Here is a 25,852-nt window from a genome sequence, read left to right as displayed (position 1 = left end):
AGTGCAAATAAGAGAGAAAGAAAGAGAGAGAGAAGGGGGGGGGGGGGAGAAAGCGAAAGTGAGAGAGAGAAGAGAGAGAAAGCGAGAGAGAAGTGGGGGGGAGAGAACAAGAGAGAGAGAAGGGGGGAGAGAGAGGAAGAGGGTAAGAGGGAGAGAAGGAGAGACAGACAGAGAGAGAGAGAGAGAGAGAGAAGGGGGTAGAGGGAAAGAGAGAGAAGGGGGAGAGAGAAAGCGAGAGAGAGAGAGAGAGGGTATGGGGCCCGGTCACCTACCCTGACCAATCAAAATGGGACTCCAGCCCAACAGAAATCTTCCATCTAGAGTTCTGCAAGTATCTTCTCCAAGTCCATCGCAGCACTTCGAACTCAGCTTGCCGGGCAGAGCTAGGCAGATTCCCACTATGGCTGACTATCCAGCAGAGGGCGCTCTCATATTGGGCGCATATACAGAGCAGCAACCCCAGCACTTACCACCATAAAGCCTCACTGAGCCAGGGTGGGGAGGCCATACCACGCTCTCTGAAACAAAACGTCAAGAGCCAGCCCAGCCAAGACCACCAACACAGGCTGACAAAAGCCCAAATAAAAGGAATGATAGAAAGCTGCAAGGACCGATACATAGAGGAATGGAGAAGTGACATAAAGAACTCCCAGAAACTCACTATCTACCAATCACTACAGAGGGAGTACACAATGGCCCCATATCTGGAGAGGCTACACCACCACAAAGATAGACAGGCCTTGAGCCTGTACCGTCTGAGTGCCCACAACCTGGAGATAGAGACAGGACGACACAGACAGACATGGAAGCCCCGGGAGGAGAGACTGTGCAGGCAATGTGACCAGGGGGTCCTGGAGGATGAGGCCCACTCCCTGCTACACTGCAGCAAATATACACCGTTGAGGACCGCCCATTTCCAAAGACTCTCCGCCCACATTGCAGATTTCACCTCCACAGATGAGGAGAGGAAACTCTACATCATACTGGGGGAAGAGGAAGAAACTGTGCAAATAGCTGCCCGATATGTCACGGCCTGCCACCAACTGAGAGGAACATGATAACACATGGACTGTATAACCCCATACTCCCCTCCCCTATGGACTGTATGCCTATACCCCCCTCCCCTATGGACTATATACCCCATCCCCCCATACCATCCCGTACATCCACCTATGGACTGTATACCCATGTCCTTCCCTTATTCCCACAATCCCCCCCCCCCCCCCCCCCCTCCCACGTTAATGTTCTATTTTGCTTTGGCAATGCTAAATGTATTTGGTCCTGCCAATAAAGCTTTTTTGGATTGGATTGGATTGGAGAGAGAGAGAGAGAGAGAGAGAGAGAGAGAGAGAGAGAGAGAGAGAGTGAGAGAGAGAGAGAGAGAAAGAGAGAGAGACACAGACAGAGAGAGAAGGGGGGGGGGGGAGAGAAAGAGAGAGAGAAAGAGAGAGAGAAAGAGAAGGGGGGAGAGAGAGAGGGAGAGAAAGAGAGATAGAGTGAATGAAGGGGGGAGAGAGAGAGAAAGAAGAGTGAGTGAGTGTGTGTGAATGTGTGCCGCCACAACTGAAATGACTTCCTTTGCTCAGGAGTGCAGCAACTTCCCACCCTCCCCCTGCTACACCTCTTCTTCCCATTCCATGACTCCTTTCACCACTCAGTGACCTCAAATGTCAGCGCTACCCTCTCCTGCTCTCCAGGCCACATTGCAGAGTAGTCTCTGCACCAAACACTGGGGGGGGGGGGGGGGGGGGTCAGACCATACAGTCCAGCCAATAGCTGGAGTGTCATGAGACTTTGCAGCCCAGCAGAGATAGTTAGTAGCACAGCATGCAGCTTGGCCACCTGTTAGTTTTGCAATAAGCTAGAGTTGCAGTAACATAAGACAGAGCAGTGCATGGACTTTGCTCATAATTCTCCATCTCACCTTCTTCTTGGTTGGCCGCTGCGCACCTTTCCCACCGGCGTCCACCCATTTCACCGTCCTCATTCTGTCATCCCAGTCTGGCACTTGATCCAGCGGACGAGGGAATGAGATCCGCCACACTTTGCACTTTACTGGAGCCTTGTTCATTGTCACAGCCACATCGGACTTCAGTGTAACCGTCACGTCCTTGGCACAGCCGGCGTGGATATGGCCAACCTGTCAGCAGGTTATACAGTCATTCTGGCAGGCGGTAAACCTCATATACACAGTACATAACCAGACTGCCAATCCTAAACCATACCTGAGGGGAAAACGCCAGGGCTCCCTCCAGGGGCCACTCAAACCTCATGGCGTCCGATGGGCTGCGGTTCGTCATGGTGAATGTCACCTGATATTGTTGCCCAATGTGACAGTCCCCAAACACAATGTGCTCTGTGCGGGACGCTGTTAGATAACACAGGAAGTTAGACGTGACAGTGATGGTCAGACAGACATTGACATGGCTATAGAAGAATCTTTACCTTCAACAACATCATCGTCCAGCTGTCCCTCGGGTGTCGGCACTCCGTCTGGGCTGTAGATATTGTCCAGAGTCAGGTCCTCCATGTAACCCTCTCCCACCAGCTGTACGGAGCTCTTCTCATATTGATTGTCCATCACTGACAGCTGCAGGCCACACTCACACCGCTGTGCTTCGCTGGGACTGAACACCACATCGAACTCCGCTGTATCCCCCGGACGTAGGATCAGCGAGGCTGTATGGGGCCGGCGACCTTAAACATGATGGACAAAGTGGAAGGTATGATCTACAAACCCAGCTAGGAAACAAAGGCTCCATCATCAAGGCATCACAACCAATGCTCTGAACAGTGGAACGCTGCAGCATTAAGGTTGCCATACACTTAACACGTTTTCTCATCGATATCTGGCAGATTTGATCATATCTGCTAAAAATCAGTGTCATAAACGATGCCTGATCAGCCGACCACCCCGGACGGAAGATAATGCTCGCTCAGCTGTGGGTTTGAGAGTGCGGTGGTCAATTTCAGGAGGATTATACTGTGTTGGGCTCACCTATCCGGCAGTACGGGTCTTCTCTCTATAGCCACTGGACGCTTCTTCCTGTCTCTTCTCTCTACCACCTGTGTGCAGTGACAAACACTAGAGGCTAAACACTGGAGGCCTCTCATGGTAACGGGCCTCTAGTATCTTGCCTCTAGTGCTTGTCACGGGACACAGGCGGTCCAGAAGAGACAGGGAGTAGCGGCTTGTGCAGCAATTGGAGAGAGGACACGTGCCAGCGGGCAGGTGAGTGTGAGCTCCACTAAATCTCTGCAAGGCCCGGAGGTTGCACATAGATGGGAGAGTCCTGGGGGTCCGACAGGCAGAGTGCCGCTCCTCAGCTACTAAATAGATTTCATGCCGAAATCCACTAAAAATCTGTGTACAGTGTGTGGAGGGATTCGATCCCTCTCAGATCACATCTGATTGGAGTGGGATCTATCTGATGGTCGATTCTGGTGGCCATCTATAAGTGTATGACCACCTTAACTCCTAAACCTGCAGTATGGGTATTACCTACAAACTTACTGCTCTCTGCAATATTATTGGCAAAATGCATGTTCCTTACAGCATCTTTCATGGAATACCTTGCAGATTCTCAACTCTTAAAAAGAAACTCCGACCAAGAATTGAACTTTATCCCAATCAGCATGAGAAATCTATTCCTTTTCACAAACAGACCATCAGGGGGCGCTGTATGACTGATATTGTGGTGAAACCCCTCCCACAGGAAACTCTTGAGTACCTACTCCTAGCAGTTTCCTGTCTGGGAACCTTGCTGCATTGTGGGAAATAGCTGTATTTAAGCTTCAGTACAAAAAATACAAAGCTGTACAGTGGTTCTGCTCCGCCGTTCCTGACCTTCGTGGTCAGAAGAGTCATTTTATTCATGTCATTATTTTCACTGCGCAGGAAGGTCAGAAACGCTGCCGGATTCATTTGGTGAATAGTTACCGATACCCGCGCTGGTACACGGATTGGATCCGCAGCACAATCTGCACCTCAGTCGTTTCAGTGCGGTCCTACAGTTCGTATGAATAAAATGACTTATTTTTTTTGGTTTGTCAGTGTTTGCTCCTCTCCCTGGATTACATGCTGACATTTATCACAGGTGGCAAAATCTTTAGTAATGTCAGGTGATCTCTGCAGAATGTTTGTTTTATGACAGTTCTAAAAACAGCACAAAATATACCTATCTTCCAGAAAGCTCTTGGAGGAGTATTTCACATAACTAAATAGCCTAGGCTAAACATTGCTGGGAGAGCAGGGATACATAGCAGTATACAGAAATACAGGTATATAGATATAGGAAATGTTTCTGATGCTGAAACCAGACAACCTTATAAGTGAATAATTGACTGCATTCTACTATATGCCACTACAGGGCCTCTTTACTGCATTCTGCTATATGTCACTACAGGACCTCTTTACTGCATTCTACTATATGTCACTACAGGGACTCTTTACTGCATGCTGCTATATGTCACTACAGGGCCTCTTTACTGCATTCTGCCATATGTCACTACAGGGTCTCTTTACTGCATTCTGCTATATGCCACTACAGGGCCTCTTTACTGCATTCTGCCATATGTCACTACAGGGCCTCTTTACTGCATTCTGCTATACGCCACTACATGGCCTCTTTACTGCATTCTGCCATATGTCACTACAGGGTCTCTTTACTGCATTCTGCTATATGTCACTACAGGGCCTCTTTACTGCATTCTGCTATATGTCACTACAGGGCCTCTTTACTGCATTCTGCTATATATGTCACTACAGGGCCTCTTTACTGCATTCTGCTATATGTCACTACAGGTCCTCTTTACTGCATTCTACTATATGTCACTACATGTCCTCTTTACTGCATTCTGCTATATGCCACTACAGGGCCTCTTTACTGCATTCTGCTATATGTCACTACAGGTCCTCTTTACTGCATTCTGCTATATGTCACTACAGGGCCTCTTTACTGCATTCTGCTATATGTCACTACAGGTCCTCTTTACTGCATTCTACTATATGTCACTACATGTCCTCTTTACTGCATTCTGCTATATGCCACTACAGGGCCTCTTTACTGCATTCTGCTATATGTCACTACAGGTCCTCTTTACTGCATTCTACTATATGTCACTACATGTCCTCTTTACTGCATTCTGCTATATGTCACTACAGGGCCTCTTTACTGCATTCTGCTATATGTCATTACAGGTCCTCTTTACTGCATTCTACTATATGTCACTACAGGTCCTCTTTACTGCATTCTACTATATGTCACTACATGTCCTCTTTACTGCATTCTGCTATATGTCACTACAGGGCCTCTTTACTGCATTCTGCTATATGTCACTACAGGTCCTCTTTACTGCATTCTACTATATGTCACTACATGTCCTCTTTACTGCATTCTGCTATATGTCACTACAGGGCCTCTTTACTGCATTCCGCTATATGTCACTACAGGGCCTCTTTACTGCATTCTGCTATATGTCACTACAGGGCCTCCTTACTGCATTCTACTATATGTCACTACATGTCCTCTTTACTGCATTCTGCTATATGTCACTACAGGGCCTCTTTACTGCATTCTGCTATATGCCACTACAGGGCATCTTTACTGCATTCTGCTATATGTCACTACAGGGCCTCTTTACTGCATTCTGCTATATGTCACTACAGGACCTCTTTACTGCATTCTGCTGTATGTCACTACATGGCCTCTTTACTGCATTCTGCTATATGTCACTACAGGGCCTCTTAACTGCATTCTGCTATATGTCACTACAGGGCCTCTATACTGCATTCTGCTATATGTCACTACAGGGCCTCTTTACTGCATTCCGCTATATGTCACTACAGGGCCTCTTTACTGCATTCTGCTATATGTCACTACAGGGCCTCTTTACTGCATTCTGCTATATGTCACTACAGGGTCTCTTTACTGCATTCTGCTATATGCCACTACATGGCATCTTTACTGCATTCTGCTATATGTCACTACAGGGCCTCTTAACTGCATTCTGCTATATGTCACTACAGGACCTCTATACTGCATTCTGCTATATGTCACTACAGGGCCTCTTTACTGCATTCCGCTATATGTCACTACAGGGCCTCTTTACTGCATTCTGCTATATGTCACTACAGGGCCTCTTTACTGCATTCTGCTATATGTCACTACAGGGTCTCTTTACTGCATTCTGCTATATGTCACTACAGGGCCTCTTTACTGCATTCTGCTATATGTCACTACAGGACCTCTATACTGCATTCTGCTATATGTCACTGCAGGGCCTCTTTACTGCACTCTGCTATATGTCGCTACAGGGTCTCTTTACTGCATTCTGCTATATGTCACTACAGGGCCTCTTTACTGCATTCTGCTATATGCCACTACAGGGCCTCTTTACTGCACTCTGCTATATGTCGCTACAAACCTCTATACTGCATTCTACTATATGTCACTACAGGGCCTCTTTACTGCATTCTGCTATATGCCACTACAGGGCCTCTTTACTGCACTCTGCTATATGTCACTACAGGACCTCTATACTGCATTCTACTATATGTCACTACAGGGCCTCTTTACTGCACTCTGCTATATGTCGCTACAGGGTCTCTTTACTGCATTCTGCTATATGTCACTACAGGGCCTCTTTACTGCATTCTGCTATATGCCACTACATGGCCTCTTTACTGCACTCTGCTATATGTCGCTACAGGGTCTCTTTACTGCATTCTGCTATATGTCACTACAGGGCCTCTTTACTGCATTCTGCTATATGTCACTACAGGGTCTCTTTACTGCATTCCGCTATATGTCACTACAGGGCCTCTTTACTGCATTCTGCTATATGTCACTACAGGGCCTCTTTACTGCATTCTGCTATATGTCACTACAGGGTCTCTTTACTGCATCCTGCTATATGCCACTACAGGGCCTCTTTACTGCATTCTGCTATATGTCACTACAGAGCCTCTTTACTGCATTCTGCTATGTCACTACAGGGCCTCTTTACTGCATTCTGCTATATGTCACTACAGGGCCTCTTTACTGCATTCTGCTATATGTCACTACAGGGCCTCTTTACTGCATTCTGCTATATGTCACTACAGGGCCTCTTTACTGCATTCTGCTATATGTCACTACAGGACCTTTTTACTGCATTCTGCTATATGTCAGTACAGGGCCTCTTTACTGCATTCTGCTATATGTCACTACAGGGCCTCTTTACTGCATTCTGCTATATGTCACTACTGGGCCTCTTTACTGCATTCTGCTATATGTCACTACAGGGCCTCTTTACTGCATTCTGCTATATGTCACTACAGGGCCTCTTTACTGCATTCTGCTATATGTCACTACAGGGCTACATTACTGCATTCTGCTGTATGTCACTACAGGGCCTCTTTACTGCATTCTGCTATATGTCACTACAGGGCCTCTTTACTGCATTCTGCTATATGTCACTACAGGGCCTCTTTACTGCATTCTGCTATATGTCACTACTGGGCCTCTTTACTGCATTCTGCTATATGTCACTACAGGGCCTCTTTACTTCATTCTGCTATATGTCACTACAGGGCCTCCTTACTGCACTCTGCTATATGTCACTACAGGGCCTCTTTACTGCATTCTGCTATATATGTCACTACAGGGCCTCTTTACTGCATTCTGCTATATGTCACTACAGGGCCTCTTTACTGCATTCTGCTATATGTCACTACAGGGCCTCTTTACTGCATTTTGCTATATATGTCACTACAGGGCCTCTTTACTGCATCCTGCTATATGTCACTACAGGGCCTCTTTACTGCATTCTGCTATATGTCACTACAGGGCCTCTTTACTGCACTCTGCTATATGTCACTACAGGGCCTCTTTACTGCATTCTGCTATATGTCACTACTGGGCCTCTTTACTGCATTCTGCTATATGTCACTACAGGGCCTCTTTACTGCATTCTACTATATGTCACTACAAGGCCTTTTTACTGCACTCTGCTATATGTCACTACAGGGCCTCTTTACTGCATTCTGCTATATGTCACTACTGGGCCTCTTTACTGCATTCTGCTATATGTCACTACAGGGCCTCTTTACTTCATTCTACTATATGTCACTACAGGGCCTCCTTACTGCACTCTGCTATATGTCACTACAGGGCCTCTTTACTGCATTCTGCTATATATGTCACTACAGGGCCTCTTTACTGCATTCTGCTATATGTCACTACAGGGCCTCTTTACTGCATTCTGCTATATGTCACTACAGGGCCTCTTTACTGCATTTTGCTATATGTCACTACAGGGTCTCTTTACTGCATCCTGCTATATGTCACTACAGGGCCTCTTTACTGCATTCTGCTATATGTCACTACAGGGCCTCTTTACTGCATTCTGCTATATGTCACTACAGGGCCTCCTTACTGCATTCTGCTATATATCACTACAGGACCTCTTTACTGCATTCTGCTATATGTCACTACAGGGCCTCCTTACTGCATTCTGCTATATGTCAGTACAGGGCCTCTTTACTGCATTCTGCTATATGTCAGTACAGGGCCTCTTTACTGCATTCTGCTATATGTCACTACAGGGCCTCTTTACTGCATTCTGCTATATGTCAGTACAGGGCCTCTTTGTGCCTCCATACACAGGATTATGGCTGTGGAGTGGCTGTTCTCTGACCTGTCTCCTCAGCAGCAGTCCAGGCATGGTAGATGCAGGGGGTGTTGGCCTTCGGCTTTAGGGAGAAGACTTGTCCACATTCAGGCAGATCAATGTTCAGCTGTCAGGGGAGAAAGTCACATAAGGGTTTATTACAAGTATTTATTCATAAAGCGCTGACAACTGTGTACAATCAATAACGGGAGATCCAAATCTCACACAGATAACAAGTACAAACTATGACATGGAAGAAAAGAGGACCTGCCTAATCCACATTCTATTCTTACAGGAGAACAACACAGGATGCAATACAGAAGGGAAGGCTCTGGTATTATGCTGTGTTTGACCCCTCCATAGTATTTTTTTAAAATTTGTTCTCAAAGGGAACCTGAAGCGAGTGAAATTATTTAAAATAAACACATGACGTAGCTGCCAATGAATATTACATACTAACCTCACCGTCAGTTCCTCTCAGAAGCTCACCATTTCCTTCTGACAATGATCCCTTCCAGTTCTGACAAGATTTTGTCAGAACTGAAATATACCAGTTGCTGTCAGTTATATATCAGCCGCTGTCAGTTACAACTGAATGAGCAAGGTAATGCCCATGTTTCCCTATGGCTCAAGTGGGTGATATTACAGTGTAACAGTGTGCTGACCAGGAAGCTGTTATGGGTAATGGCCATTTTTAAAATGGAGGATGGAGAAATCTATTGATCACAGAGGTCAAACAGGACTCGGGACAGGAGAAAGATTGAGGAGTAGACTACATGAGAGGTAAGTATGACCTGTGCTTGGTTATTTTGACTTTTTATTTTCAGTTCAGGTTCTCTTTAAAGGGATGCTAAAGTGAACATTCTACCAGCCCCCTGCAGCCGCCCTGTGCCTGTGCCGTCTTGTGAACAATCCTCCGGTCCTCCGCAGTGACTACCAGGGCCGGATTTGTACTCTTTACCGCCCAAGGCCGCTGTCGCCAGCCGCCCCCTCTAGTATAAGTAACCTGATGACTACCTTTGATTTCGGTGACAGAGCCAGTTGCCAGCCATTGCGCCTGCACGGCTCTGGCCGTGTGTGTCCTCAATCACTCTCTGTTGGCGGCAGCAGCAGATTTTCTTGCACCACGCATGCATTAGACGCTTCCAGCGGCAGAAGCATGAGCGAGGCTGTTACTGCTGCTGGCACAGTGGCGGCTGCTAATCAGTGGCTGTTACTGCTGCTGGCACAGTGGCGGCTGCTAATCAGTGGCTGTTACTGCTGCTGGCATAGTGGTGGCTGCTAATCAGAGGCTGTTACTGCTGCTGGCACAGTGGCGGCTGCTAATCAGTGGCTGTTACTGCTGCTGGCACAGTGGCAGCTGCTAATCAGTGGCTGTTACTGCTGCTGGCACAGTGGTGGCTGCTAATCAGTGGCTGTTACTGCTGCTGGCATAGTGGTGGCCGATAATCAGTGGCTGTTACTGCTGCTAGCCCAGTGGCAGCTGCTAATCAGTGGCTGTTACTGCTGCTCCCACAGTGGTGGCCGATAATCAGTGGCTGTTACTGCTGCTGGCATAGTGGCAGCTGCTAATCAGTGGCTGTTACTGCTGCTGGCACAGTGGCGGCTGCTAATCAGTGGCTGTTACTGCTGCTGGCACAGTGGCGGCTGCTAATCAGTGGCTGTTACTGCTGCTGGCACAGTGGCAGCTGCTAATCAGTGGCTGTTACTGCTGCTGGCATAGTGGCAGCTGCTAATCAGTGGCTGTTACTACTGCTGGCACAGTGGCTGCTGCTAATCAGTGGCTGTTACTGCTGCTGGCATAGTGGCTGCTGCTAATCAGTGGCTGTTACTGCTGCTGGCATAGTGGCAGCTGCTAATCAGTGGCTGTTACTGCTGCTGGCATAGTGGCAGCTGCTAATCAGTGGCTGTTACTACTGCTGGCACAGTGGCAGCTGCTAATCAGTGGCTGTTACTACTGCTGGCACAGTGGCAGCTGCTAATCAGTGGCTATTACTGCTGCTGGCATAGTGGCAGCTGCTAATCAGTGGCTGTTACTGCTGCTGGCATAGTGATGGCTGCTAATCAGTGGCTGTTACTGCTGCTGGCACAGTGGCAGCTGCTAATCAGTGGCTGTTACTGCTGCTGGCATAGTGGCAGCTGCTAATCAGTGGCTGTTACTGCTGCTGGCACAGTGGCAGCTGCTAATCAGTGGCTGTTACTGCTGCTGGCACAGTGGTGGCTGCTAATCAGTGGCTGTTACTGCTGCTGGCATAGTGGTGGCTGCTAATCAGTGGCTGTTACTGCTGCTGGCACAGTGGCAGCTGCTAATCAGTGGCTGTTACTGCTGCTGGCACAGTGGCAGCTGCTAATCAGTGGCTGTTACTGCTGCTGGCACAGTGACAGCTGCTAATCAGTGGCTGTTACTGCTGCTGGCACAGTGGCAGCTGCTAATCAGTGGCTGTTACTGCTGCTGGCACAGTGGCAGCTGCTAATCAGTGGCTGTTACTGCTGCTGGCATAGTGGCAGCTGCTAATCAGTGGCAGTTACTGCTGCTGGCACAGTGGCAGCTGCTAATCAGTGGCTGTTACTGCTGCTGGCACAGTGGCAGCTGCTAATCAGTGGCTGTTACTGCTGCTGGCATAGTGGCAGCTGCTAATCAGTGGCAGTTACTGCTGCTGGCATAGTGGCGGCTGCTAATCAGTGGCTGTTACTGCTGCTGGCACAGTGACAGCTGCTAATCAGTGGCTGTTACTGCTGCTGGCACAGTGGCAGCTGCTAATCAGTGGCTGTTACTACTGCTGGCACAGTGGCAGCTGCTAATCAGTGGCTGTTACTGCTGCTGGCATAGTGGCAGCTGCTAATCAGTGGCTGTTACTACTGCTGGCACAGTGACAGCTGCTAATCAGTGGCTGTTACTGCTGCTGGCATAGTGGTGGCTGCTAATCAGTGGCTGTTACTGCTGCTGGCATAGTGGCAGCTGCTAATCAGTGGCTGTTACTACTGCTGGCACAGTGGCAGCTGCTAATCAGTGGCTGTTACTGCTGCTGGCACAGTAGCAGCTGCTAATCAGTGGCTGTTACTGCTGCTGGCACAGTGGCGGCTGCTAATCAGTGGCTGTTACTGCTGCTGGCACAGTGGTGGCTGCTAATCAGTGGCTGTTACTGCTGCTGACACAGTGGTGGCTGCTAATCAGTGGCTGTTACTGCTGCTGGCACAGTGGCAGCTGCTAATCAGTGGTTGTTACTGCTGCTGGCACAGTGGCGGCTGCTAATCAGTGGCTGTTACTGCTGCTGGCACAGTGGCAGCTGCTAATCAGTGGCTGTTACTGCTGCTGGCATAGTGGCAGCTGCTAATCAGTGGCTGTTACTGCTGCTGGCATAGTGATGGCTGCTAATCAGTGGCTGTTACTGCTGCTGGCACAGTGATGGCTGCTAATCAGTGGCTGTTACTGCTGCTGGCACAGTGGCGGCTGCTAATCAGTGGCTGTTACTGCTGCTGGCACAGTGGCAGCTGCTAATCAGTGGTTGTTACTGCTGCTGGCACAGTGGCGGCTGCTAATCAGTGGCTGTTACTGCTGCTGGCACAGTGGGGGCTGCTAATCAGTGGCTGTTACTGCTGCTGGCATAGTGGCAGCTGCTAATCAGTGGCTGTTACTGCTGCTGGCACAGTGGTGGCTGCTAATCAGAGGCTGTTACTGCTGCTGACACAGTGGCAGCTGCTAATCAGTGGCTGTTACTGCTGCTGGCACAGGGGCGGCTGCTAATCAGTGGCTGTTACTGCTGCTGGCACAGTGGCGGCTGCTAATCAGTGGCTGTTACTGCTGCTGGCACAGTGGCGGCTGCTAATCAGTGGCTGTTACTGCTGCTGGCACAGTGGCAGCTGCTAATCAGTGGCTGTTACTTCTGCTGGCACACTGGCTGCTGCTAATCAGTGGCTGTTACTGCTGCTGGCACAGTGGCGGCTGCTAATCAGGGGCTGTTACTGCTGCAGGCACAGTGGCGGCTGCTAATCAGTGGCTGTTACTGCTGCTGGCACAGTGGCAGCTGCTAATCAGTGGCTGTTACTGCTGCTGGCACAGGGGCGGCTGCTAATCAGTGGCTGTTACTGCTGCTGGCACAGTGGCTGGTGCTAATCAGTGGCTGTTACTGCTGCTGGCATAGTGGCAGCTGCTAATCAGTGGCTGTTACTGCTGCTGGCATAGTGGCAGCTGCTAATCAGTGGCTGTTACTACTTCTGGCACAGTGGCTGCTGCTAATCAGTGGCTGTTACTGCTGCTGGCATAGTGGCTGCTGCTAATCAGTGGCTGTTACTGCTGCTGGCATAGTGGCAGCTGCTAATCAGTGGCTGTTACTGCTGCTGGCATAGTGGCAGCTGCTAATCAGTGGCTGTTACTACTGCTGGCACAGTGGCAGCTGCTAATCAGTGGCTGTTACTACTGCTGGCACAGTGGCAGCTGCTAATCAGTGGCTATTACTGCTGCTGGCATAGTGGCAGCTGCTAATCAGTGGCTGTTACTGCTGCTGGCATAGTGATGGCTGCTAATCAGTGGCTGTTACTGCTGCTGGCACAGTGGCAGCTGCTAATCAGTGGCTGTTACTGCTGCTGGCATAGTGGCAGCTGCTAATCAGTGGCTGTTACTGCTGCTGGCACAGTGGCAGCTGCTAATCAGTGGCTGTTACTGCTGCTGGCACAGTGGTGGCTGCTAATCAGTGGCTGTTACTGCTGCTGGCATAGTGGTGGCTGCTAATCAGTGGCTGTTACTGCTGCTGGCACAGTGGCAGCTGCTAATCAGTGGCTGTTACTGCTGCTGGCACAGTGGCAGCTGCTAATCAGTGGCTGTTACTGCTGCTGGCACAGTGACAGCTGCTAATCAGTGGCTGTTACTGCTGCTGGCACAGTGGCAGCTGCTAATCAGTGGCTGTTACTGCTGCTGGCATAGTGGCAGCTGCTAATCAGTGGCAGTTACTGCTGCTGGCATAGTGGCGGCTGCTAATCAGTGGCTGTTACTGCTGCTGGCACAGTGACAGCTGCTAATCAGTGGCTGTTACTGCTGCTGGCACAGTGGCAGCTGCTAATCAGTGGCTGTTACTACTGCTGGCACAGTGGCAGCTGCTAATCAGTGGCTGTTACTGCTGCTGGCATAGTGGCAGCTGCTAATCAGTGGCTGTTACTACTGCTGGCACAGTGACAGCTGCTAATCAGTGGCTGTTACTGCTGCTGGCATAGTGGTGGCTGCTAATCAGTGGCTGTTACTGCTGCTGGCATAGTGGCAGCTGCTAATCAGTGGCTGTTACTACTGCTGGCACAGTGGCAGCTGCTAATCAGTGGCTGTTACTGCTGCTGGCACAGTGGCAGCTGCTAATCAGTGGCTGTTACTGCTGCTGGCACAGTGGCGGCTGCTAATCAGTGGCTGTTACTGCTGCTGGCACAGTGGTGGCTGCTAATCAGTGGCTGTTACTGCTGCTGGCACAGTGGTGGCTGCTAATCAGTGGCTGTTACTGCTGCTGGCACAGTGGCAGCTGCTAATCAGTGGTTTTTACTGCTGCTGGCACAGTGGCGGCTGCTAATCAGTGGCTGTTACTGCTGCTGGCACAGTGGCGGCTGCTAATCAGTGGCTGTTACTGCTGCTGGCATAGTGGCAGCTGCTAATCAGTGGCTGTTACTGCTGCTGGCATAGTGATGGCTGCTAATCAGTGGCTGTTACTGCTGCTGGCACAGTGATGGCTGCTAATCAGTGGCTGTTACTGCTGCTGGCACAGTGGCGGCTGCTAATCAGTGGCTGTTACTGCTGCTGGCACAGTGGCAGCTGCTAATCAGTGGTTGTTACTGCTGCTGGCACAGTGGCGGCTGCTAATCAGTGGCTGTTACTGCTGCTGGCACAGTGGGGGCTGCTAATCAGTGGCTGTTACTGCTGCTGGCATAGTGGCAGCTGCTAATCAGTGGCTGTTACTGCTGCTGGCACAGTGGTGGCTGCTAATCAGAGGCTGTTACTGCTGCTGACACAGTGGCAGCTGCTAATCAGTGGCTGTTACTGCTGCTGGCACAGGGGCGGCTGCTAATCAGTGGCTGTTACTGCTGCTGGCACAGTGGCGGCTGCTAATCAGTGGCTGTTACTGCTGCTGGCACAGTGGCGGCTGCTAATCAGTGGCTGTTACTGCTGCTGGCACAGTGGCAGCTGCTAATCAGTGGCTGTTACTTCTGCTGGCACACTGGCTGCTGCTAATCAGTGGCTGTTACTGCTGCTGGCACAGTGGCGGCTGCTAATCAGGGGCTGTTACTGCTGCAGGCACAGTGGCGGCTGCTAATCAGTGGCTGTTACTGCTGCTGGCACAGTGGCAGCTGCTAATCAGTGGCTGTTACTGCTGCTGGCACAGGGGCGGCTGCTAATCAGTGGCTGTTACTGCTGCTGGCACAGTGGCTGGTGCTAATCAGTGGCTGTTACTGCTGCTGGCACAGTGGTAGCTGCTAATCAGTGGCTGTTACTGCTGCTGGCACAGTGGCGGCTGCTAATCAGTGGCTGTTACTGCTGCTGGCACAGTGGCGGCTGCTAATCAGTGGCTGTTACTGCTGCTGGCACAGTGGCAGCTGCTAATCAGTGGCTGTTACTGCTGCTGGCACAGTGGTGGCTGCTAATCAGTGGCTGTTACTGCTGCTGGCACAGTGGTGGCTGCTAATCAGTGGCTGTTACTGCTGCTGGCACAGTGGCGGCTGCTAATCAGTGACTGTTACTGCTGCTGGCACAGTGTCAGCTGCTAATCAGTGGCTGTTACTGCTGCTGGCACAGTGGCATCTGCTAATCAGTGGCTGTTACTGCTGCTGGCATAGTGGCGGCTGCTAATCAGTGGCTGTTACTGCTGCTGGCACAGTGGTGGCTGCTAATCAGTGGCTGTTACTGCTGCTGGCACAGTGGCAGCTGCTAATCAGTGGCTGTTACTGCTGCTGGCACAGTGGTGGCTGCTAATCAGTGGCTGTTACTGCTGCTGGCATAGTGGCGGCTGCTAATCAGTGGCTGTTACTGCTGCTGGCACAGTGGCAGCTGCTAATCAGTGGCTGTTACTGCTGCTGGCATAGTGGCATCTGCTAATCAGTGGCTGTTACTGCTGCTGGCACAGTGGAGGCTGCTAATCAGTGGCTGTTACTACTGCTGGCATAGTGGCAGCTGCTAATCAGTGGCTGTTACTGCTGCTGGCATAGTGGCAGCTGCTAATCAGTGGCTGTTACTGCTGCTGGCATAGTGGCAGCTGCTAATCAGTGGCTGTTACTGCTGCTGGCATAGTGGTGGCTGCTAATCAGAGGCTGTTACTGCTGCTGGCATAATGGCTGCTAATCAGTGGCTGTTACTGCTGCTGGTACAGTGGCAGCTGCTAATCAGTGGCAGTTACTGCTGCTGGCACAGTGGCGGCTGCTAATCAGTGGCTGTTACTGCTGCTGGCACAGTGGCGGCTGCTAATCAGTGGCTGTTACTGCTGCTGGCATAGTGGCGGCTGCTAATCAGTGGCTGTTACTGCTGCTGGCACAGTGGCGGCTGCTAATCAGTGGCTGTTACTGCTGCTGGCACAGTGGCGGCTGCTAATCAGTGGCTGTTACTGCTGCTGGCATAGTGGCAGCTGCTAATCAGTGGCTGTTACTGCTGCTGGCATGGTGGCGGCTGCTAATCAGTGGCTGTTACTGCTGCTGGCACAGTGACCGCTGCTAATCAGTGGCTGTTACTGCTGCTGGCACAGTGGTGGCTGCTAATCATTGGCTGTTACTGCTGCTGGCACAGTGGCAGCTGCTAATCAGTGGCTGTTACTGCTGCTGGCACAGTGGCAGCTGCTAATCAGTGGCTGTTACTGCTGCTGGCACAGTGGTGGCTGCTAATCAGTGGCTGTTACTGCTGCTGGCACAGTGGTGGCTGCTAATCAGTGGCTGTTACTGCTGCTGGCACAGTGGCGGCTGCTAATCAGTGGCTGTTACTGCTGCTGGCATAGTGGCGGTTGCTAATCAGTGGCTGTTACTGCTGCTGGCACAGTGGTGGCTGCTAATCAGTGGCTGATACTGCTGCTGGCACAGTGGCGGCTGCTAATCAGTGGCTGTTACTGCTGCTGGCACAGTGGTGGCTGCTAATCAGTGGCTGTTACTGCTCCTGGCACAGTGGAAGCTGCTAATCAGTGGCTGTTACTGCTGCTGGCACAGTGGCAGCTGCTAATCAGTGGCTGTTACTGCTGCTGGCACAGTGGCGGCTGCTAATCAGTGGCTGTTACTGCTGCTGGCACAGTGGTGGCTGCTAATCAGTGGCTGTTACTGCTGCTGGCACAGTGGCAGCTGCTAATCAGTGGCTGTTACTGCTGCTGGCACAGTGGCGGCTGCTAATCAGTGGCTGTTACTGCTGCTGGCACAGTGGCGGCTGCTAATCAGTGGCTGTTACTGCTGCTGGCACAGTGGTGGCTGCTAATCAGTGGCTGTTACTGCTGCTGGCACAGTGGCAGCTGCTAATCAGTGGCTGTTACTGCTGCTGGCACAGTGGTGGCTGCTAATCAGTGGCTGTTACTGCTGCTGGCACAGTGGCAGCTGCTAATCAGTGGCTGTTACTGCTGCTGGCACAGTGGTGGCTGCTAATCAGTGGCTGTTACTGCTGCTGGAACAGTGGCGGCTGCTAATCAGGGGCTGTTACTGCTGCTGGCACAGTGGTGGCTGCTAATCAGTGGCTGTTACTGCTGCTGGCATAGTGGCGGCTGCTAATCAGTGGCTGTTACTGCTGCTGGCACAGTGGCAGCTGCTAATCAGTGGCTGTTACTGCTGCTGGCACAGTGGCGGCTGCTAATCAGTGGCTGTTACTGCTGCTGGCACAGTGACGGCTGCTAATCAGTGGCAGTTACTGCTGCTGGCACAGTGGCGGCTGCTAATCAGTGGCTGTTACTGCTGCTGGCACAGTGGCAGCTGCTAATCAGTGGCTGTTACTGCTGCTGGCACAGTGGTGGCTGCTAATCAGTGGTTGTTACTGCTGCTGGCACAGTGGCAGCTGCTAATCAGTGGTTGTTACTGCTGCTGGCATAGTGGCGGCTGCTAATCAGTGGCTGTTACTGCTGCTGGTACAGTGGCAGCTGCTAATCAGTGGCTGTTACTGCTGCTGGCACAGTGGCGGCTGCTAATCAGTGGCTGTTACTGCTGCTGGCATAGTGGCGGCTGCTAATCAGTGGCTGTTACTGCTGCTGGTACAGTGGCAGCTGCTAATCAGTGGCTGTTACTGCTGCTGGCACAGTGGCGGCTGCTAATCAGTGGCAGTTACTGCTGCTGGCACAGTGGCGGCTGCTAATCAGTGGTTGTTACTGCTGCTGGCACAGTGGCAGCTGCTAATCAGTGGCTGTTACTGCTGCTGGCACAGTGGTGGCTGCTAATCAGTGGTTGTTACTGCTGCTGGCACAGTGGCAGCTGCTAATCAGTGGTTGTTACTGCTGCTGGCATAGTGGCGGCTGCTAATCAGTGGCTGTTACTGCTGCTGGTACAGTGGCAGCTGCTAATCAGTGGCTGTTACTGCTGCTGGCACAGTGGCGGCTGCTAATCAGTGGCTGTTACTGCTGCTGGCATAGTGGCGGCTGCTAATCAGTGGCTGTTACTGCTGCTGGTACAGTGGCAGCTGCTAATCAGTGGCTGTTACTGCTGCTGGCACAGTGGCGGCTGCTAATCAGTGGCTGTTACTGCTGCTGGCACAGTGGCGGCTGCTAATCAGTGCCTGTTACTGCTGCTGGCACAGTGGCGGCTGCTAATCAGTGGTTGTTACTGCTGCTGGCACAGTGGCAGCTGCTAATCAGTGGCTGCTACTGCTGCTGGCACAGTGGTGGCTGCTAATCAGTGGTTGTTACTGCTGCTGGCACAGTGGCAGCTGCTAATCAGTGGTTGTTACTGCTGCTGGCATGGTGGCAGCTGCTAATCAGTGGCTGTTACTGCGGCTGGCAGAGTGGCAGCTGCTAATCAGTGGCTGTTACTGCTGCTGGCACAGTGGCAGCTGCTAATCAGTGGCTGTTACTGCTGCTGGCACAGTGGCGGCTGCTAATCAGTGGCTGTTACTGCTGCTGGCATAGTGGCGGCTGCTAATCAGTGGCTGTTACTGCTGCTGGTACAGTGGCGGCTGCTAATCAGTGGCTGTTACTGCTGCTGGCACAGTGGCGGCTGCTAATCAGTGGCTGTTACTGCTGCTGGCACAGTGGCGGCTGCTAATCAGTGGCTGTTACTGCTGCTGGCATAGTGGCGGCTGCTAATCAGTGGTTGTTACTGCTGCTGGCACAGTGGCAGCTGCTAATCAGTGGCTGTTACTGCTGCTGGCACAGTGGTGGCTGCTAATCAGTGGTTGTTACTGCTGCTGGCACAGTGGCAGCTGCTAATCAGTGGTTGTTACTGCTGCTGGCATAGTGGCGGCTGCTAATCAGTGGCTGTTACTGCTGCTGGTACAGTGGCAGCTGCTAATCAGTGGCTGTTACTGCTGCTGGCACAGTGGCGGCTGCTAATCAGTGGCTGTTACTACTGCTGGCATAGTGGCAGCTGCTAATCAGTGGCTGTTACTGCTGCTGGCATAGTGGCAGCTGCTAATCAGTGGCTGTTACTGCTGCTGGCATAGTGGCAGCTGCTAATCAGTGGCTGTTACTGCTGCTGGCATAGTGGTGGCTGCTAATCAGAGGCTGTTACTGCTGCTGGCATAATGGCTGCTAATCAGTGGCTGTTACTGCTGCTGGTACAGTGGCAGCTGCTAATCAGTGGCAGTTACTGCTGCTGGCACAGTGGCGGCTGCTAATCAGTGGCTGTTACTGCTGCTGGCACAGTGGCGGCTGCTAATCAGTGGCTGTTACTGCTGCTGGCATAGTGGTGGCTGCTAATCAGTGGCTGTTACTGCTGCTGGTACAGTGGCGGCTGCTAATCAGTGGCTGTTACTGCTGCTGGCACAGTGGCGGCTGCTAATCAGTGGCTGTTACTGCTGCTGGCACAGTGGCGGCTGCTAATCAGTGGCTGTTACTGCTGCTGGCATAGTGGCAGCTGCTAATCAGTGGCTGTTACTGCTGCTGGCATGGTGGCGGCTGCTAATCAGTGGCTGTTACTGCTGCTGGCACAGTGACCGCTGCTAATCAGTGGCTGTTACTGCTGCTGGCACAGTGGTGGCTGCTAATCATTGGCTGTTACTGCTGCTGGCACAGTGGCAGCTGCTAATCAGTGGCTGTTACTGCTGCTGGCACAGTGGCAGCTGCTAATCAGTGGCTGTTACTGCTGCTGGCACAGTGGTGGCTGCTAATCAGTGGCTGTTACTGCTGCTGGCATAGTGGCAGCTGCTAATCAGTGGCTGTTACTGCTGCTGGCACAGTGGCGGCTGCTAATCAGTGGCTGTTACTGCTGCTGGCATAGTGGCGGTTGCTAATCAGTGGCTGTTACTGCTGCTGGCACAGTGGTGGCTGCTAATCAGTGGCTGTTACTGCTGCTGGCACAGTGGCGGCTGCTAATCAGTGGCTGTTACTGCTGCTGGCACAGTGGTGGCTGCTAATCAGTGGCTGTTACTGCTGCTGGCACAGTGGCAGCTGCTAATCAGTGGCTGTTACTGCTGCTGGCACAGTGGCGGCTGCTAATCAGTGGCTGTTACTGCTGCTGGCACAGTGGCGGCTGCTAATCAGTGGCTGTTACTGCTGCTGGCACAGTGGTGGCTGCTAATCAGTGGCTGTTACTGCTGCTGGCACAGTGGCGGCTGCTAATCAGTGGCTGTTACTGCTGCTGGCACAGTGGCGGCTGCTAATCAGTGGCTGTTACTGCTGCTGGCACAGTGGCGGCTGCTAATCAGTGGCTGTTACTGCTGCTGGCACAGTGGCGGCTGCTAATCAGTGGCTGTTACTGCTGCTGGCACAGTGGCAGCTGCTAATCAGTGGCTGTTACTGCTGCTGGCACAGTGGTGGCTGCTAATCAGTGGCTGTTACTGCTGCTGGCACAGTGGCAGCTGCTAATCAGTGGCTGTTACTGCTGCTGGCACAGTGGTGGCTGCTAATCAGTGGCTGTTACTGCTGCTGGCACAGTGGCGGCTGCTAATCAGGGGCTGTTACTGCTGCTGGCACAGTGGTGGCTGCTAATCAGTGGCTGTTACTGCTGCTGGCATAGTGGCGGCTGCTAATCAGTGGCTGTTACTGCTGCTGGCACAGTGGCAGCTGCTAATCAGTGGCTGTTACTGCTGCTGGCACAGTGGCGGCTGCTAATCAGTGGCTGTTACTGCTGCTGGCACAGTGACAGCTGCTAATCAGTGGCAGTTACTGCTGCTGGCACAGTGGCGGCTGCTAATCAGTGGCTGTTACTGCTGCTGGCACAGTGGCAGCTGCTAATCAGTGGCTGTTACTGCTGCTGGCACAGTGGTGGCTGCTAATCAGTGGTTGTTACTGCTGCTGGCACAGTGGCAGCTGCTAATCAGTGGTTGTTACTGCTGCTGGCATAGTGGCGGCTGCTAATCAGTGGCTGTTACTGCTGCTGGTACAGTGGCAGCTGCTAATCAGTGGCTGTTACTGCTGCTGGCACAGTGGCGGCTGCTAATCAGTGGCTGTTACTGCTGCTGGCATAGTGGCGGCTGCTAATCAGTGGCTGTTACTGCTGCTGGTACAGTGGCAGCTGCTAATCAGTGGCTGTTACTGCTGCTGGCACAGTGGCGGCTGCTAATCAGTGGCAGTTACTGCTGCTGGCATAGTGGCGGCTGCTAATCAGTGGTTGTTACTGCTGCTGGCACAGTGGCAGCTGCTAATCAGTGGCTGTTACTGCTGCTGGCACAGTGGTGGCTGCTAATCAGTGGTTGTTACTGCTGCTGGCACAGTGGCAGCTGCTAATCAGTGGTTGTTACTGCTGCTGGCATAGTGGCGGCTGCTAATCAGTGGCTGTTACTGCTGCTGGTACAGTGGCAGCTGCTAATCAGTGGCTGTTACTGCTGCTGGCACAGTGGCGGCTGCTAATCAGTGGCTGTTACTGCTGCTGGCATAGTGGCGGCTGCTAATCAGTGGCTGTTACTGCTGCTGGTACAGTGGCAGCTGCTAATCAGTGGCTGTTACTGCTGCTGGCACAGTGGCAGCTGCTAATCAGTGGCTGTTACTGCTGCTGGCACAGTGGGCGGCTGCTAATCAGTGCCTGTTACTGCTGCTGGCACAGTGGCGGCTGCTAATCAGTGGTTGTTACTGCTGCCGGCACAGTGGCAGCTGCTAATCAGTGGCTGCTACTGCTGCTGGCACAGTGGTGGCTGCTAATCAGTGGTTGTTACTGCTGCTGGCACAGTGGCAGCTGCTAATCAGTGGTTGTTACTGCTGCTGGCATGGTGGCAGCTGCTTATCAGTGGCTGTTACTGCGGCTGGCAGAGTGACAGCTGCTAATCAGTGGCTGTTACTAGTGCTGGCACAGTGGCAGCTGCTAATCAGTGGCTGTTACTGCTGCTGGCACAGTGGCGGCTGCTAATCAGTGGCTGTTACTGCTGCTGGCATAGTGGCGGCTGCTAATCAGTGGCTGTTACTGCTGCTGGTACAGTGGCGGCTGCTAATCAGTGGCTGTTACTGCTGCTGGCACAGTGGCGGCTGCTAATCAGTGGCTGTTACTGCTGCTGGCACAGTGGCGGCTGCTAATCAGTGGCTGTTACTGCTGCTGGCACAGTGGCGGCTGCTAATCAGTGGCAGTTACTGCTGCTGGCATAGTGGCGGCTGCTAATCAGTGGTTGTTACTGCTGCTGGCACAGTGGCAGCTGCTAATCAGTGGCTGTTACTGCTGCTGGCACAGTGGTGGCTGCTAATCAGTGGTTGTTACTGCTGCTGGCACAGTGGCAGCTGCTAATCAGTGGTTGTTACTGCTGCTGGCATAGTGGCGGCTGCTAATCAGTGGCTGTTACTGCTGCTGGTACAGTGGCAGCTGCTAATCAGTGGCTGTTACTGCTGCTGGCACAGTGGCGGCTGCTAATCAGTGGCTGTTACTGCTGCTGGCATAGTGGCGGCTGCTAATCAGTGGCTGTTACTGCTGCTGGTACAGTGGCAGCTGCTAATCAGTGGCTGTTACTGCTGCTGGCACAGTGGCGGCTGCTAATCAGTGGCTGTTACTGCTGCTGGCACAGTGGCGGCTGCTAATCAGTGCCTGTTACTGCTGCTGGCACAGTGGCGGCTGCTAATCAGTGGTTGTTACTGCTGCTGGCACAGTGGCAGCTGCTAATCAGTGGCTGTTACTGCTGCTGGCACAGTGGTGGCTGCTAATCAGTGGTTGTTACTGCTGCTGGCACAGTGGCAGCTGCTAATCAGTGGTTGTTACTGCTGCTGGCATAGTGGCAGCTGCTAATCAGTGGCTGTTACTGCGGCTGGCAGAGTGGCAGCTGCTAATCAGTGGCTGTTACTGCTGCTGGCACAGTGGCAGCTGCTAATCAGTGGCTGTTACTGCTGCTGGCACAGTGGCGGCTGCTAATCAGTGGCTGTTACTGCTGCTGGCATAGTGGCGGCTGCTAATCAGTGGCTGTTACTGCTGCTGGTACAGTGGCGGCTGCTAATCAGTGGCTGTTACTGCTGCTGGCACAGTGGCGGCTGCTAATCAGTGACTGTTACTGCTGCTGGCACAGTGGCGGCTGCTAATCAGTGGCTGTTACTGCTGCTGGCACAGTGGCGGCTGCTAATCAGTGGCTGTTACTGCTGCTGGCACAGTGGCGGCTGCTAATCAGTGGCTGTTACTGCTGCTGGCACAGTGGCGGCTGCTAATCAGTGGCAGTTACTGCTGCTGGCATAGTGGCGGCTGCTAATCAGTGGTTGTTACTGCTGCTGGCACAGTGGCAGCTGCTAATCAGTGGCTGTTACTGCTGCTGGCACAGTGGTGGCTGCTAATCAGTGGTTGTTACTGCTGCTGGCACAGTGGCAGCTGCTAATCAGTGGTTGTTACTGCTGCTGGCATAGTGGCGGCTGCTAATCAGTGGCTGTTACTGCTGCTGGTACAGTGGCAGCTGCTAATCAGTGGCTGTTACTGCTGCTGGCACAGTGGCGGCTGCTAATCAGTGGCTGTTACTGCTGCTGGCATAGTGGCGGCTGCTAATCAGTGGCTGTTACTGCTGCTGGTACAGTGGCAGCTGCTAATCAGTGGCTGTTACTGCTGCTGGCACAGTGGCGGCTGCTAATCAGTGGCTGTTACTGCTGCTGGCACAGTGGCGGCTGCTAATCAGTGCCTGTTACTGCTGCTGGCACAGTGGCGGCTGCTAATCAGTGGTTGTTACTGCTGCTGGCACAGTGGCAGCTGCTAATCAGTGGCTGTTACTGCTGCTGGCACAGTGGTGGCTGCTAATCAGTGGTTGTTACTGCTGCTGGCACAGTGGCAGCTGCTAATCAGTGGTTGTTACTGCTGCTGGCATAGTGGCAGCTGCTAATCAGTGGCTGTTACTGCGGCTGGCAGAGTGGCAGCTGCTAATCAGTGGCTGTTACTGCTGCTGGCAAAGTGGCAGCTGCTAATCAGTGGCTGTTACTGCTGCTGGCACAGTGGCGGCTGCTAATCAGTGGCTGTTACTGCTGCTGGCATAGTGGCGGCTGCTAATCAGTGGCTGTTACTGCTGCTGGCATAGTGGCAGCTGCTAATCAGTGGCTGTTACTGCTGCTGGCATGGTGGCGGCTGCTAATCAGTGGCTGTTACTGCTGCTGGCACAGTGACCGCTGCTAATCAGTGGCTGTTACTGCTGCTGACACAGTGCTGGCTGCTAATCAGTGGCTGATACTGCTGCTGGCACAGTGGCGGCTGCTAATCAGTGGCTGTTACTGCTGCTGGCATAGTGGCGGCTGCTAATCAGTGGCTGTTACTGCTGCTGGCATAGTGGTGGCTGCTAATCAGTGAATGTTACTGCTGCTGGCACAGTGGCGGCTGCTAATCAGTGGCTGTTACTGCTGCTGGCACAGTGGCGGCTGCTAATCAGTGGCTGTTACTGCTGCTGGCATAGTGGCGGTTGCTAATCAGTGGCTGTTACTGCTGCTGGCACAGTGGTGGCTGCTAATCAGTGGCTGTTACTGCTGCTGGCACAGTGGCTGTTACTGCTGCTGGCACAGTGGTGGCTGCTAATCAGTGGCTGTTACTGCTGCTGGCACAGTGGCAGCTGCTAATCAGTGGCTGTTACTGCTGCTGGCACAGTGGTGGCTGCTAATCAGTGGCTGTTACTGCTGCTGGCACAGTGGCAGCTGCTAATCAGTGGCTGTTACTGCTGCTGGCACAGTGGTGGCTGCTAATCAGTGGCTGTTACTGCTGCTGGCACAGTGGCAGCTGCTAATCAGTGGCTGTTACTGCTGCTGGCTCAGTGGTGGCTGCTAATCAGTGGCTGTTACTGCTGCTGGCATAGTGGCGGCTGCTAATCAATGGCTGTTACTGCTGCTGGCACAGTGGCAGCTGCTAATCAGTGGCTGTTACTGCTGCTGGCACAGTGGCAGCTGCTAATCAGTGGCTGTTACTGCTGCTGGCACATTGGTGGCTGCTAATCAGTGGCTGTTACTGCTGCTGGCACAGTGGCTGCTGCTAATCAGTGGCTGTTACTGCTGCTGGCACAGTGGCGGCTGCTAATCAGTGGCTGTTACTGCTGCTGGCACAGTGGCTGCTGCTAATCAGTGGCTGTTACTGCTGCTGGCACAGTGGTGGCTGCTAATCAGTGGCTGTTACTGCTGCTGGCACAGTGGCAGCTGCTAATCAGTGGCTGTTACTGCTGCTGGCACAGTGGTGGCTGCTAATCAGTGGCTGTTACTGCTGCTGGCACAGTGGCTGCTAATCAGTGGCTGTTACTGCTGCTGGCACAGTGGTGGCTGCTAATCAGTGGCTGTTACTGCTGCTGGCATAGTGGTGGCTGCTAATCAGTGGCTGTTACTGCTGCTGGCACAGTGGCTGCTAATCAGTGGCTGTTACTGCTGCTGGCACAGAGGTGGCTACTAATCAGTGGCTGTTACTGCTGCTGGCATAGTGGTGGCTGCTAATCAGTGGCTGTTACTGCTGCTGGCACAGTGGCTGCTAATCAGTGGCTGTTACTGCTGCTGGCACAGTGGTGGCTGCTAATCAGTGGCTGTTACTGCTGCTGGCACAGTGGCTGCTAATCAGTGGCTGTTACTGCTGCTGGCACAGAGGTGGCTACTAATCAGTGGCTGTTACTGCTGCTGGCATAGTGGTGGCTGCTAATCAGTGGCTGTTACTGCTGCTGGCACAGTGGTGGCTGCTAATCAGTGGCTGTTACTGCTGCTGGCACAGTGGTGGCGTCTGA

The 25,852-nt window shown here is 52.3% G+C and overlaps 1 protein-coding gene across 2 annotated transcripts in view; it reads right to left on the bottom strand.

The window, feature by feature from the left end:
• HYDIN (HYDIN axonemal central pair apparatus protein) overlaps positions 1-25,852 on the bottom strand; it is a 606,889-nt gene that overhangs the window by 116,593 nt on the left and 464,444 nt on the right. For both annotated transcript variants that reach the window (XM_068260328.1, XM_068260329.1), the window contains 4 exons: positions 8,680-8,779; positions 2,446-2,697; positions 2,226-2,368; positions 1,925-2,140 (listed from right to left, as the gene is read on the bottom strand). In XM_068260328.1, the coding sequence (XP_068116429.1) occupies positions 1,925-2,140; positions 2,226-2,368; positions 2,446-2,697; positions 8,680-8,779 (711 nt within the window). The remainder of the gene's footprint in view (positions 1-1,924; positions 2,141-2,225; positions 2,369-2,445; positions 2,698-8,679; positions 8,780-25,852) is intronic.

Source organism: Hyperolius riggenbachi, chromosome 11 (assembly GCF_040937935.1).
Source record: "Hyperolius riggenbachi isolate aHypRig1 chromosome 11, aHypRig1.pri, whole genome shotgun sequence".
Classification (NCBI taxonomy): domain Eukaryota; kingdom Metazoa; phylum Chordata; class Amphibia; order Anura; family Hyperoliidae; genus Hyperolius; species Hyperolius riggenbachi.
This window is presented reverse-complemented; position numbering and strand designations above follow the sequence as displayed.